General features: G+C 58.3%; 1 protein-coding gene across 2 annotated transcripts in view; it reads right to left on the bottom strand.

Annotated features, from left to right (window-relative positions):
- Positions 1-478: 478 nt before the first annotated feature.
- The window catches only part of CC2D1A (coiled-coil and C2 domain containing 1A), a 36,692-nt gene continuing 23,820 nt past the window's right edge, over positions 479-13,350 (bottom strand). The window contains exons 23-30 of one of the 2 annotated variants that reach the window (XM_044994436.1): positions 11,924-12,014; positions 11,083-11,214; positions 10,411-10,466; positions 6,863-6,929; positions 5,642-5,768; positions 4,943-5,019; positions 4,529-4,576; positions 479-4,111 (exon numbers count right to left, since the gene is read on the bottom strand). In XM_044994436.1, the coding sequence (XP_044850371.1) occupies positions 4,091-4,111; positions 4,529-4,576; positions 4,943-5,019; positions 5,642-5,768; positions 6,863-6,929; positions 10,411-10,466; positions 11,083-11,214; positions 11,924-12,014 (619 nt within the window). In that variant the 3' untranslated portion in view covers positions 479-4,090. Of the gene's footprint in view, positions 4,112-4,528; positions 4,577-4,942; positions 5,020-5,641; positions 5,769-6,862; positions 6,930-8,873; positions 9,175-10,410; positions 10,467-11,082; positions 11,215-11,923; positions 12,015-13,350 lie in introns of those variants that run through there. The other variant, XR_006574494.1, reaches the window with a different exon arrangement.

Genomic DNA, 13,350 nt, shown 5'->3' with positions numbered 1-13,350 from the left:
GAGCTGTTTTAAGCCCGATCCGAGGAGCTGGCAGCAGCAGGCGGCCATGGAATGAGTGGTCGACCTGCGCGGCGCAGCGCCGATAGCGCGCCCCCATCAGCATGCTGCTCCTCGGCTCGCACGAAGCACAGCGTGACTGCAGCTAGGCTGAGAAGCAGGGTAGCCTGGAGGACCTGCTCGCCCATTAGTTCACGCTGCCTATAGACCTGGCTCTGTGCCTGCGTTTAGTGTCTGAAATGGGGCTAACTCATCCTGGGGCAAAGCGAACGCAGCACTTTGAGCCGGTAAAAGGGCAAGGGTGTTACTGGGGACGCGTCTTCTTAGGCAGCGCCTGGGGCCATCTCCAGGCTGCGCTCAGATCTCCCCCTTTCAGACCAGGCATTCGGCAGCCCGCGTGTGCAATGAGCGCACTAGATCTCGGTCCATTTCATGGAGGGTGGGGCAGGCAGCCCCATTCATAATTAGCCCCTGTGTTGGGAACGAAGCTGAGACGACTAGAGCAGTGGGCTCTGAGCGATGCCCACGGGGTGGGACTCCCATCTCCAGGGCGTTTCACCCACACTGGCTTCCACAGAACTTGTACATTCCATTAATTTACTAGGAACACAGCTTGAGCCAAGGCAGTCGCACCACTAACCGACCCACAGCCCGTGCTGGAGAGAACATACTAACACCAGGCTAGGTAAGTTCAGTGAAGGGTGGAGGCGCAATTGATTTCAGCTGCTCTCTTTCCCCTGGGGGGGGGGAAGCTGCCATGAGGGGAATCCGGCAGAGAACACAAGGACTGAAGAGGTTCCAGAGAGGTTTAATTGTTATTTGTTACAGGATTTCAGTTCAGGGTAGAGCTGGGTTTGGTTTTGTTTTTTTGGTAGAAAAAGAGATTGGTCTTAAAAACTTTATATAGATTTGTGGTCTCTCTAAGCACAAAATAAAACCCGAACGCAGTCAGTTCCCACATCTCTGCTTTTACATTCGCTCTCGGATTCTCCGGCCGGACAGACAGACGCCCCCAGAGACAGGCACTTACAGCACGTAAAAACAGACCCAGCAACACGCTGCGGTACTGGGCTGTGGAATCAGACCAGGAGGATCAATAGACATTTGGACAATTACCCATTATTTACCCGCAAATAACGTTTCGCTTGGGCCAGAGACAGAAAGGGTTAAAATTTGGTTTAAAAGGAAGGTGGGGGGGGAAGGGGGAAGTTGAGATTGGACCATTTCGACAGCTGATCAACTCATCCCTCACCCAGCAGCAGCTCTGTGAATTTGGTTATTTACAGGGATTAAAGGAATGTTTCTGTTTAAACCAGGCCCTCACGTCACTCGCAAGGGGTGGGGAGAATCCGGATCAGCCTAACGCTCCCCTCACTTCCTGCCAGCGCAGGGGCTGCAAGTAGCGGTGCTGCCCCGCTGGTGTGCAGGGGCTGCAGCGCGGCTCCACCCGGCTCATCGCCAGTGGCAGTTTCACGCGTCTCTCAGGGCCAGGCCCGCAAGGAAGAGCCACCGGCCCCCGGCCGAGCTGGGACTGAGATGCCAGCGAGAGCTGGGCACTGCAGGAGGGAGAGCGCTCCGGGGGGAAATCCCAGCTCTACTGAAGTCAGGGATTTCAGCCCCTCTAGTGTTTGGGCCTGGGGGGAGGTGGGACTCCCACCAGCTCTGAGGAAGGGGACAGTTCCCCGCCTCCCCCACGCAGCTGCTTGCTTGTACGATAGCTCTGCCTCTCCCCTCTTGCTCAGGGGGGGTTGCAGTCTCCTGTTTAGGCAGCTCAGAGCTGGGGGTACCTTTAGTGGCCCCCGGCTGCAGCCTCCTACTGAGCATGGGGTTTTTGAAATCAACCATTCCCAGGCAGGGTATCCCGAGCCACAGCCCGGCCAGGGCTGGATACGTTCTCTTCAGCGAGAAGCTGCAGCTGGTTCCCTGGAGCCAGGCGCCAGGGGAGACGGGCAGTAGGGTGAACTGCAGATCTGCCCTACTGCCACAGAGAGAGAGCCAGCCCCGTGTGTGCGCGCGCCCGGCTCTCTGTCCAAGGGGCAAGGAACGGGCATGGGAGCGGGACAAGCAGCCAGAGAGGGGCTTTAGCTGCAGGTTCCTCTATGGCCACTACCAGTAAGTGACTGGGTTGTAGTGGGATGTGCAGGGCAAGGGGGATCCTGGACAGCCCTCACACAGGCCCGGTAGCCCTTCTGGGTGGATCAGGTAAGTAGCGAGAAATAGCCCTGTTCTCCACTTCCCGCTTTCACAGCCTCCTTAAAGCAGCAGGCCCATGACGGGGGTAGCAGTTCACAACGTGTACCACCCTCCCCAGGCATCCTCTGCCTGGAGCCCTGCGAATCCTGAACAAAGCAGCTGGGGCCTGCCGTCCCTGGGGGAGAGGTGCGTGCAAAGTGCATTGGTGCAGGGACCCCTCCGTGCAAGATGAGCCGTGACCAGAGTGCAAATCGGGGGTGGGGAGAGGGTCCCCATGAGCCATGCTGGGGAGGAGGGGGAGGGAGCATCTTTAGTGTCATCGAGGTCGGAGAAGGTGCGCGAGTCTTAGTGGGTATTTACACAGGAGCCAGTTCCGGACGTTGGGGCAGCTGCTCTGAGCCACACTCAGGCGCCTTTCGCTCCCTGTGATCGTCCCGGCCTGGGCTGGAGGAGCTGGCAGGAACGGCCTCCCTGCGCCTGGAGCCCTCCGTGCCACATTCACACTCGCTGCGTCCCTGCTCTGACTCCTTAAAGCAGCTTCCTGCCCCACATACCGCCCCAGCTCTCACCCTGCTGCTGGGGGGGCTCAGACAGTGTCTCGGGGCTAGGGAAAGGGTTTTCTGCCCATCTCTGCTCACGCAGCCCCTGCCTCCCACAACGCAGGCGAAGAGCAGCTGCTGCCAAAGCAGGAGCGCTGGTGATATGGGCTGGGGAAGGGCGTGGGGGGCGTCTGGGGACGTGCGTTGGTCACACCACGCACCGTTTGTCTGTGTGACGCAGACAGGCGCTGGAGCCGTCCCCGGGAGCCGCTGCTGCAGGCAGAGGACGGGGCAGTGCCCAGGAACAGCACCAGGGACTGGATTAGCTGAGCGAGGGGTAAATGCCCCCCTGCCCGGGGCCTCCCTACCTTTGGGAGGGGGAGCACAGAGCAGCACTCACAGGTCGCAGCCTTTGCCTGGGCCCGGGTGCTGCACAGTACAAAGCCCCCGTAGAAACCAGTGCCCGAAAGCGCAGTGCGGATTGCACTTACCGAGGGGGGGGGTCGCAGGGACAATGGCTGTACTCTAGCCTGGCCCTGAAGAGCCCTGCTCCAGCCAGCACCGGCGCCCCATGACAGGCAGGGAGTTTTCCCGGCCACTCCCTGCCCACAGAATTCTAGCACCGGGCTCTGAGGCACAGGGCAGGAGATGGGACGGGGCGGTTTCCCTTTGCACCGGGTCGTGCCTGGACTAGGACGGGGACCTGTGGCTGAGGAGAGGGTGCATGAGCCACAGATCCAGCCCAGGCCCCCGTCAGATGGTGCTGAGACCAGGCCGGGGGCTATTACAGGTAACGGCCGGCACCGCTGAAGAGTCCTGCACGCTGCTGTCGGCCCTCGCAGCCCCGGGCTGAGCCTGCCAAAGGGAGGCGGGACCTGTGGCCAGCACCCATTTGCCACAGGTATCTGCCCCAGGGGAGGCCCAGCCCCTGGTGAGTAAAGTGCCCTCCCGCCAAGCCGGGGACCAGGAGCGGGCCGGACTCAGCATCTGTGCTTCTCGGTGGGCAGAGGGGCAGAGTGATTGTCACGTGATTGTCTGGCTCTTCTCCCTGTGGGGCATCATGCACCTCGGGGTTCGGGGTGGGGCTGTTCTGGGGGGTGAGGTCAGGGCCTGAGCTCACTCTTACCACCAGAGTGGGGTGGGGGAGGGCACAAGGACAGCACCCGCCCTACACTAGCAGAGGATGCAAGGTCAATTTCAGGGCCGTTCCCATCCCCTCCAGTACATCTCCCCCCTCGGCAGAAAGGGGCTCCACCCACATTAGTGTCTGTCTCGTTTCTCCCCCATGGAGTCATGGAGGGAAGAGGAGTGCAGTGGGGGGGGGGGGGTTTCTGTCCCAGGCCTTCAGAGCACCAAGGGCTTCATCTGCGGAACTTCTGAAGCTGGAAGAGAAAGAGACGTGTGGGCATTTGAGTGGCAGCCCCTGAGGCCGTGTGGGGCAAGGCAGGGACAAGCAGCACTTCACTCGTGGGCGGGGCTACAGGAACCACAGCAGGTTGGCATGAGGGAGCGAACGCTTTGCACTCGGGACCCCTGAGACCTCCAGCCTCAAGGACTGGGAACATCTACGGCCTTGGGGCCACCATAAATCTCTGAAGCATCATCGACCTCCATCGCTGGTCAGCCCCCTCCATGGCAGAGAGGCCGAGGGTGGAATGGGCCATGGAGAACGAGCTCCCCTCCACCTGCCAGTGGGGGTGCAGGGCTGAGATGTGGGAACCTGCCCCTGCCCTTGGAATAAGCCAAGGACTCCTGGCCGAATGCACTTTGACCCTGCTCAGCTGCTAGGGGCCGCTTACCTCACTCTCCACGAGATTCCGCTTGTACAGGGCTTCCTTGGCGGCGTCCTGTTAACCAACACAACAAGCATCAGGACGTCGAACTCCCCTGGGGCAGAGGGCAGCTGCTGCAGGGACCATGCCACGTTTGACAGCTCGGCTGCTGTACAGCAGGTACCTTGGCAGCACTGGGTGATGGGCCTGGCACAACAGTCTAGCCAGGTTCTACCTACACCCCCACACCAGGCAGTAGTGAGCATGGGAAGTTACACACCAGTCCCACAGATTCCAGTCGCCCCGTGTTACTTATCACGAGTGGAAAGGGCTCAGGCAAAGACGCCCGCCCTGTCCCACCACACACCATCACAGAACCAACGTCTGGCTTCTGCCCCATCTTCCTGCCAGGGAGAAGAGAACGGTAAGTGGTTTCCTCACCCGATTGCCCTCGTTCCCGAGACGCCGCGCCGAGTCGGTGTAGAACTGCAGGAACCTCTCCAGCTGCGACAGGTACTCTAGGGGGAGGAAGGTTAGATTCAGCCAAGCCTCTATGGGCAGGGCGGGGGTCTTCAGCTGCATTCCCCACCACAGAAAGGTTTGAATAGCGATTCTCTCCAGGACACCTCCCCTCCCGAACTGCAGAACGCTCCCGGTGGTTGCTCACACAGTCATGCAGCGTTAGGAAAGCCCTTATGTTCAGTTGCTTTTAGCGCCATCGCTCAGTTACACAAGACAGCCCCAGCACGGGTGACTAGCCAGCGCTCTGAGGTTTGGGAATCTCTGCTCTTGGGACCACCCCTGTGCCTACGGTGAGAGGGAGGGGGATTAAACAGGCCCAGCCAGGCACGGGCATTAGGACTAAGAAGAGCAGGGGGGTCCTTAAGGCGCTGTAGGAACGAGGCTCAGCAACTACCACAGACGTGACAAATCGCTGGTCTCTGCCCAAGTCCTAGTGGGACGCGTGTCCCTTGCCCCAAGCCCCTTTCCCGTCTCACCCACAGCCCAGGGCGGAGGCCGGGGGAGGCTTGCGATGTCAGGCTGTGCCCACCCTGGGGCAGAAATCCTCACCTCTCACGAGCACTGCGACGGGCATCCCCCCCCCCCAGAAACGAGCTCCGATCGCAGGGCTGCACTGACCTTTCCTGAACGCAGGGCCCCCGTGCTGCAGCTGGGATTTCAGCCACTGGCTCCGCTGCGTGATGTCCTGGAACTGTTCCACTAGCTCGTTGGGAAGCGGCTTGCGAGCCTGCCTGTACGCCAGCACCTGCCAGCAAAGCCAGAAGGCCTGTTGGCTTCCCAGGCAAACACAGAGGAGCCCACAAAGCCCTGACGCACGTCAAGTCGTTCTGAGCTGCGTGCAGGAACCGGCGCCGGGAGCAGGGAGCCCGGGCTGGGGAGGGAGCAGCTCGGGAAAAGCAGCCAGGACCCGGAGAGAGAGGCACCCCCGTGGGGAGTGCACACACTGCCGCCCTCCAAGCGCCAACGCCCAGCTCTCCTGTGCAGGGCAGTGGCGGATGCATCCAGCGGCAGGGCAGGACTCCGGCCTGGATTCTCTCGCCCTTTCACATTGCCCCTAGAAGGGGACATGACCTGCGACCACGTCTCCCATAACCCGGCACCCTTGCGACTGTGCGGGAAGAGTCGTTGCAGCCCACCGAGCAGGGAACCTGCAAGTCGTAAGTGGCTGGTTCCCCTCGGCGGTCACTGGGCGGGGTGGGTTCGTGAACTCAAGATCATTTCACTGGGAACCCCCACCGGGAGCAGGGCTGGTGAGGACCCACCCAGCAGAGACAAGGGACCTGCCCCAAAGACTGTGCCTACGCGAGGGGGAGAGACAGAGCCACCACGTCTGAAAATCCTGGCCCAGTCCGGGCGGGGTGTGGTCTGAACAGGTGCTCCATGGGGAAGGTGAACCCCAGGGTGCCCTAGAGGGAAATGCCCCGGCCCATCAGTGCCTCCCAGGCAGAGGCAGCCCCACAGCATTAACGTGCTGCGGCCTGATCCGAAGCCCACTGCAGTCAAAGGGAGTCTTTCCATTGGCTTTCGGACCAGGCCACCAGCAGGGTAATATCCTAAACAGAGATAGGCCTCAGCCAGCCTCTTGGATTCAAGCCCCTCCCGAGGCCAGAGCCCATTCTGCTTCCCCATCCGGATGGTGAGCGCAGGCTTTGTCAAGGCAGGCGACTGGGAGTCAGGACTCCGGGTTGTTATTTCTAGCTCCATCACCCAGTTCCCTTGTGGCATAACCAGCGGCTGCAGAAGACCCCTACCCCTTCCCCACAGAGTTCTGCTCGAGGCCTCGCTAAGCAGGGGCTGCCAGAGAATCTGGGCAGGGGTAGGGCATCGGGTTTCACTCACCTTCTTTTCCAGCTTCTCCTTGTCAAAGGCTAAAACGTTCAAGCTGTGCAGAGTGTGAATGGGTTTGCTGGGGGAAGAGAAACATTAGCTTTGGTTAAACCCAAGAAAGGGCCAGGATTCCATCCCCTGGAGGTGGGTAGAATTTCCCCTCGCTCACGCTCTGACTCCACAGAGAGGAGAGACGGCCATAGGAATCGAGACCACGCCAGTGCAGGAGAGATCCCAGGATTGACCCTACCGAGATCCTCATGGCCTGGGGAAGCTTTGCCCTGCCAGAATGCCCCACTTCACCCCAGAGCTGCTACTCCGAAGCAGGCATCAGCCCCTCGGAGGGATAGCAAGCATGCTCCTGAGAGCTGAACCCGCTCCCGCTGCCTAGAAATGAGCTCCCCTGACACCTGCCAGTCGCTCCAGCTCCCAGGTCAATGGCTTTGCCTGGCTAGATGTCGCGCTGGTGAAGGTGGGAGGGGTGCAGAGGCAGCACTGTCCTCAGACAGGCACTTGGGTGCGCTACGTGGCGTTGAAAGGAACAGGGAGGGGTGGGTCAAGTACAGTCACGTTGTATCAGACTGGGGGACCAGCGCTCAGGCAGAGAGAAGGGAAGTGAACTGTCCACTGCCACAGCCAGGATTACAACTCAGGCATCCTGATTCCCAACCCCAGACCCCCCCAGCTCAAACCACTAGACTCCACTCCCGTTCCAAAGCCGTGACTACAGCCTAGGAGTCCAGAGACCCAGTCCCTTGCTCCAGTCACTAGCCCACATGCAGTCTGGAGATCACCGCAGCCTTCAGAGAAGCCACCCGCCGCACGTGAGCCAACAGCTCAGGAGACTGGTGGGGGTATTAACTCGGACCCGGTGCATTTCAGCGCACTGTGGTCTAGCGGCGCTCGTAAAACATCCTGGAAACACAGGAGCCCAGTGTCGTGTTCCCATCAGACCCCCGACCTGTCCAGCTCTAGCGACCTCTCACTTCCCAGCCCTGCCACGCAGCAGAGTGACTGATGGGCTGCAGGCCGCTGGGGAGAGTCTGCGCCCCTCTGCCATGGCCTGCACGCCTGGACCAAGTGGGTCGGTCCAAACGCACAGAGGGAACATTCATCAGACTAAAGGAAGGGCCCCAACTCTGACAACCGCTGAGGAGGTGGAGGGTCTCTGGAGTGAAGGCATAGCAGAAAAGTGATCCCTGCTGTCACACAAATCCTGCTGCATCAAGATGCTGGGCTCTCAGAAGGCAGTTAGTGGGAGGGAGATTAGAGCAGGGGTTGGGACTCCTCGGGTCTCTGTCACTAACTCACTGCAGGGCCTTGAGCAAGTCACTGCCTCCATTGTGCCTCAGTTTCCCCTTGAAGTTAACAGTCTCGCTGTCTCCTCTCTGGTACAAACTAAGGCAAACCTTTTGCTGGGGATGGATTAGTTTGTCTCAGGGAAACTGCACAGACATGAGCTCTTCACACTCTCTCACACCCACCCACCCATACACGTCCCATCTTTGCCATTTCCTTTCAGAACATCACTTGCTGCACTCAGGCTGAGAGAACCTTCCAGACCGGGACCTCCGTCACGGGGAATCAGGGATCCAGGCAGGGAAGGGAGCTAGGGAACTGCTGTCCCTCCCCCGCAGTCCACTTGCTCTCCCCAGGCCAGATCCTAAGCCCGGGATGCATCACCGGGAAGCAGACTGCTGTGACCCTTCCTGTGACTACAGGGGATTTGCCAGCCCCTGCTTGTCCCCCCCGCCGCCCCCAGCTCCTTTTCATTTTATTCTCTCCAGCTCCGAGTCCTACCCAATTCCTTGCTCCTCCTGAGTATCTGCTTGGCCTTCCTCCTCCTCGAGCCTCTGTTCTTCACCACTTCTCTGTCCCCTCTGAGCCTCCTCCTTCTCCCTCCCTGCCTCCAGCCTGGGGCTGAGAAAACCCATTGCCCCCCCCCGACTCCCTCCATCTCTGCCCCTAGCTCCCGGAGGAACTGTTCGAGCCCCCATGCTGCCCTGCACACATCACCTCATACCTTTTCTCTGCCCCTCAGCAGGCGCATACCTCCCCTCTGCCCCTGGGGAGAGGTGGCAGGAGGATGGAGTAGGGAGCAGGGTCTGTAAGACGCCAGCAAAGGGGAGAGTATCCCTGGATTACACTGAAGCAGGAGGCTCCTGGAATACCAGGGGCGCTAAATGCACTAGTCACTCTACGCTATTGCTCTTCCAGGGCCGGCAGGAGCGAAAGGTTTTCCACGTAAGAACTTCCAGGGCCCGAGAGGAGGAGGAGGGTCCAGTCAGAGCCGGCCTTGCTAGAGCACTGAGCAGACGGACGTTCTGAAAGGAAATTAAAGACAGAGACAAGAGACCATAAACAGCGACTGCCAGAGAGAGGCTGCGCCCTGATCTCAGCAGGGCCTGCACAGACTCGCTCACCCCATTCAGAGAACCTGCTAGGACTCGCCGGGCACGGGCCATACAGCCGGAGGTATCTACGCACAGCACACTGCCTCTCAAAGCGCTTCTCAGCCAGCACTGCCAGGATCCCCTCCCCACGGACCCAGCATCTCGCCAGGATCCCCCATTCCGCACACGAAGATGGGAAGGGCAGAGTGGCCGCAACCCCATGCGTTAGACAGCTACACAAATGTTCTGTTTCGCTGTCCAGACTACGGTGGCAAGTCTCTCCGTGGGTGCTGCTGTTTTACTGAACTTTCCTCACCCCCCCCAGGAAGTCGGGTCTGTCCAGCGGGATGGAGGGAGTTGCTTTCTCCACTGGAGCAAATGGAAAATCAGTCGCAGATGAGCACAGCTTTGCACTTCTACACCACTGCTCATCCATAGATCTAGGAGCGCTCCAGGAAGGCAAGCGTTCTTTCCACTTTAGAGCTGGGGAAACTGAGGCATGGGGCAGCAAAGTGACTTGCCCAGGGTCACACAGTGAGTTAGTGGCAGAGCTGCGAATGAGCTCAGTTCCTTGCTCTAACAAAAGCATCCCCCTACCCCAGTTACAAAATAACTGATGACTGGCATAGGGCGTTACCATGAGCAGCTACCATACGGCGCAATAATGCAGCTTGTTAGAGCACCAGGCAGGGAGGGGATAATTAGTGACTGAATAATAATCTGGGTTCTGTTCCCTACTCTGGCACCACTCGTAACCACTCACTTCCCCCTCTCTGGGCCTTAGTTTTCCCACCTGTACAATGGGGATAATTCTGACCTACATCCCAGAGAAGACATTGTGAAGTGCAGGGAGATTCTGTGAGTGGACAGAAGGTCCTAGAGAAGGGCAAATAATTAATTATTATTATTATCCTGGAGTTTACAGTCTACAATATCAGCACTGCCAGCTGAGGGTAGTTTGCTTATGCCCACGTCTCATCATCCAAAGCTACAGAAGCAGAAGCTCACCAGGGATGCGAAAGGTCCAGCAGGAATCCCGCCCCCGTAGCCCCGACAGAATGGGAGCGGGGAAGGATCCTTACGCAGACAAATCCTCACAGTTTCCTCAGAGCACAGACAAAACCCTAAGCGGCACAACTAAGCTAAGCCAACGCTAGCGGGACGTACCTGTTGCCCACGTCCCTTACTGGACCGACGGTTGGTTTTGGTTTGGGGAGAGCAACCTGAAAGAAGAGGCAGAAGCTTTCAAAATAAGTCCTAGCAGTGTGATGCCTTTTCATCCCCGGATCTCTGGGTGCTCTACAAGGGGCCGGGACAGGATCATGACCCCACTACACCGACTGGGAAACGACTTGTCCAGCGTCCAGCCTCACACAAGTCAATGGCACAGCTGGGAAGAGACTCTCCCCAGTACAGAGCCCTGCACTCCGGGCTGGGCTGCCTCTCTATTGGAAGGGGAAAGGGCCTTTTAAAGCAAAATCCTCGAGGGCATCACCACAGCTCACACGGATGAGCCAAGGCAGACCCGCTGCATGCTGCTCCTCAGGCAATTTTTCTTGTAGGTCGAGTCCCAGCTTTTCAGACCCCGGCGCGTAGGAAGCTTTGCAGGCGAAGGGGAGATGTGATCGCTCTGTTGGGGAATGACTTACATTCCCTCCCTCACGCCAACCCCCCCGATGGAGCCCGCTGCCTCCTCTGACTGGCAGCCCAACGCCAGTGGCCTGGGGCTAAGGCAAAGTCTCTGCAGAGCCAGATCTGACTCACTTTCCCAGTCAGTCCTAGAACCATCCTGCCTAGGTCACAGGGAACCCAGAGCCCCATCAAGACAGCTGCCCTTACCGCCGGCATGGTCAGAGGGTCAATCACCAGCCATTTCTCTGTTCTTGTCTCCAGCTGCTGAGAACTCAGAGGCTCCCTTAGCCGCACAATCACCTCCAACTTCCCCCCTGTGGGCCGGCGGCCATCCAGTAGCTAGGCATGGAAAAGAATGGAGCAGAGACGTGGGTGTAGGGGAAACACAGTGAAAAACCAAGAAGAGGCCAAAGCAAAATGAGACAATGGTGTCTAGTCCAATATCCCATCTCCGGACATATCTAGTCTAGCATCCTGCCTCCCTGGAGCAGACCGCTGGTCCATCTAGCCCAGTATCCTCTCTCCAGCAGAGTCTTCAGAGACAGGCTCAAGCCCATAAATTGGCACCTGGGCCAACAGTGAAATACTGCACACCGAAGGGGACTGGAATTCCTTCCTGACCCTGCAGCCACCTGCCGGGAAGCATGAGATTGGATTATCCTCATTTTAGCAGAATTATCTGTATTACTGGTCAATTATCCGGCCCATTAAAATATAAACATCCGGACACAGTGTCTGCCTTTGCTCCTATAGCAGTGCACTCCCTACCCACTGTACAGCAGGGAGGCATTTCCGAGAGGTGTTGACTGCAGCTGGAAATGGCTGGAGTCCCCAGTAACAGAACCAGCCCGACATTGACCAGAGAGTTGAGCAGCTGGTAATAACATCCAGCCCCTGCCCCTGCTCTGCTGTTTGCTCCTTTCTAGCCTCAGCTCCTCGGGCCGGGAGGAAGCTCTGGGGCTGAGACTCTGAAGAGGGCAGGATTTATAGGCAGGTGCACACAGGTGCCGCTTAGAGGGAGGAGGGGGAACTCTCCACTGTTTCCTACCTCGACAATCTCCCGAAGCTCACACATTGTCTCCAGGGCCTCCAGTTTCAGCTGCGCTGTGCCCACAACGCGGTCTGTCTTGAACAGCCCCCTGGGAGATTGTGTGTGTGTGGGGAGAAAGGGATATGACAACATAAAATTGAAGTCCTTATCAGTCCCTCAGCCCAGTGCATCCAATCCCAGCTCCCACAAAGACCTGTTTGTTCCTGGAACGTCCCCAAAGTGGGAATCCAATTCTCAGAAGTGACTAATGGGCGGAACCCTGCCGCTCCAACCCCCCTTCCCACAATGACCGATCCCAGCAGCAGCCGATCCCAGCAGCGACCGATCCCACAGATCGAACACGTTAACGGGAGGGTTTCAGCTTTTGGGGAAGGTTCTGTCTCTATGCTCCCTAAGGGCCAGCTGTGCTCTGAAGGTGCAGCACATTACAGACCAGTGGCCTAACTACAGAGGACAAAATATTCCTCCTCTGGCAGCTGCTGCTCCTCTCAGCTCAGTCCCAAACCTCCGTCTCCCAGGACAGTTTCAATGCTTCATGCAGCCTCTCTGTCTCCTAGACTCTCACAACCCTCTACTCACAAGTCCTCTCCCCATCTCCCTTGTCAGAGCCCTGGTAACCCAGCAAACCCTCTCCCCGACCATGACCACTATCCTTCCAGCTAAGGAGGGACACATTCACTGCTGCTTCTTAAGTGGCACCGTTATGCTACAGTGCAAGGGGAGGTGTGACCAGACAGCAAGTGTGAAAAATCGAGACAGGGGGTGGGGGTTAATAGGCGCCTATGTAAGAAAAAGACCCGAAAATCGGGACTGTCCCTATAAAATCAGGACATCTGGTCGCACACACGGGCACAGCCAAGTGCCAGCTTTAATTTAGCAAGCACGGATAACAGCGCCAGTGAAAACGCAGTGGCACAGGCTTCAGCCTGGGCTAATCACTTGAGTACGCAGCCAGGAGCCCCGGTGGGCTCCCACAAGGGTATGCATTTGCAGCGAAGACATACCCTGTGTGACAAACTGTTCTCCTCCCCAAGTGATGCTCCCAACACAGGGGCGGGACACAGGCAGGGAATGAGCCCAGCTCTCTGCCTGGCAGCACAGAGCGCTTACCAGCAGGGCAGAGAGTAGGCGCTATTCCTTTGCTACGCAGGGTAACAATAACCTGCTGACCAGCACTCCGGGGACACGGAGATGCGCACACTTGGTCCATCTCACAGGATTGCAGGTTTTGATTTCAGCAGAAGACCGACTGTCGGCAGCAGTGAAGCTGTTAATAAGCAGTGACGCCCAACAGCCGTTGTTTATTTCACCTTTGAACGCTGCAACGGACCTTCTGCCTGCCCCCAATATTCATGAGTTTTCCACCCCAGGACATATCAAGACTGTCACAAGGAAGGTTCCCTCTAGCTTCTGCGGATGACATT

Source organism: Mauremys mutica, chromosome 20, assembly GCF_020497125.1.
Source record: "Mauremys mutica isolate MM-2020 ecotype Southern chromosome 20, ASM2049712v1, whole genome shotgun sequence".
Lineage (NCBI taxonomy): Eukaryota > Metazoa > Chordata > Testudines > Geoemydidae > Mauremys > Mauremys mutica.
This window is presented reverse-complemented; position numbering and strand designations above follow the sequence as displayed.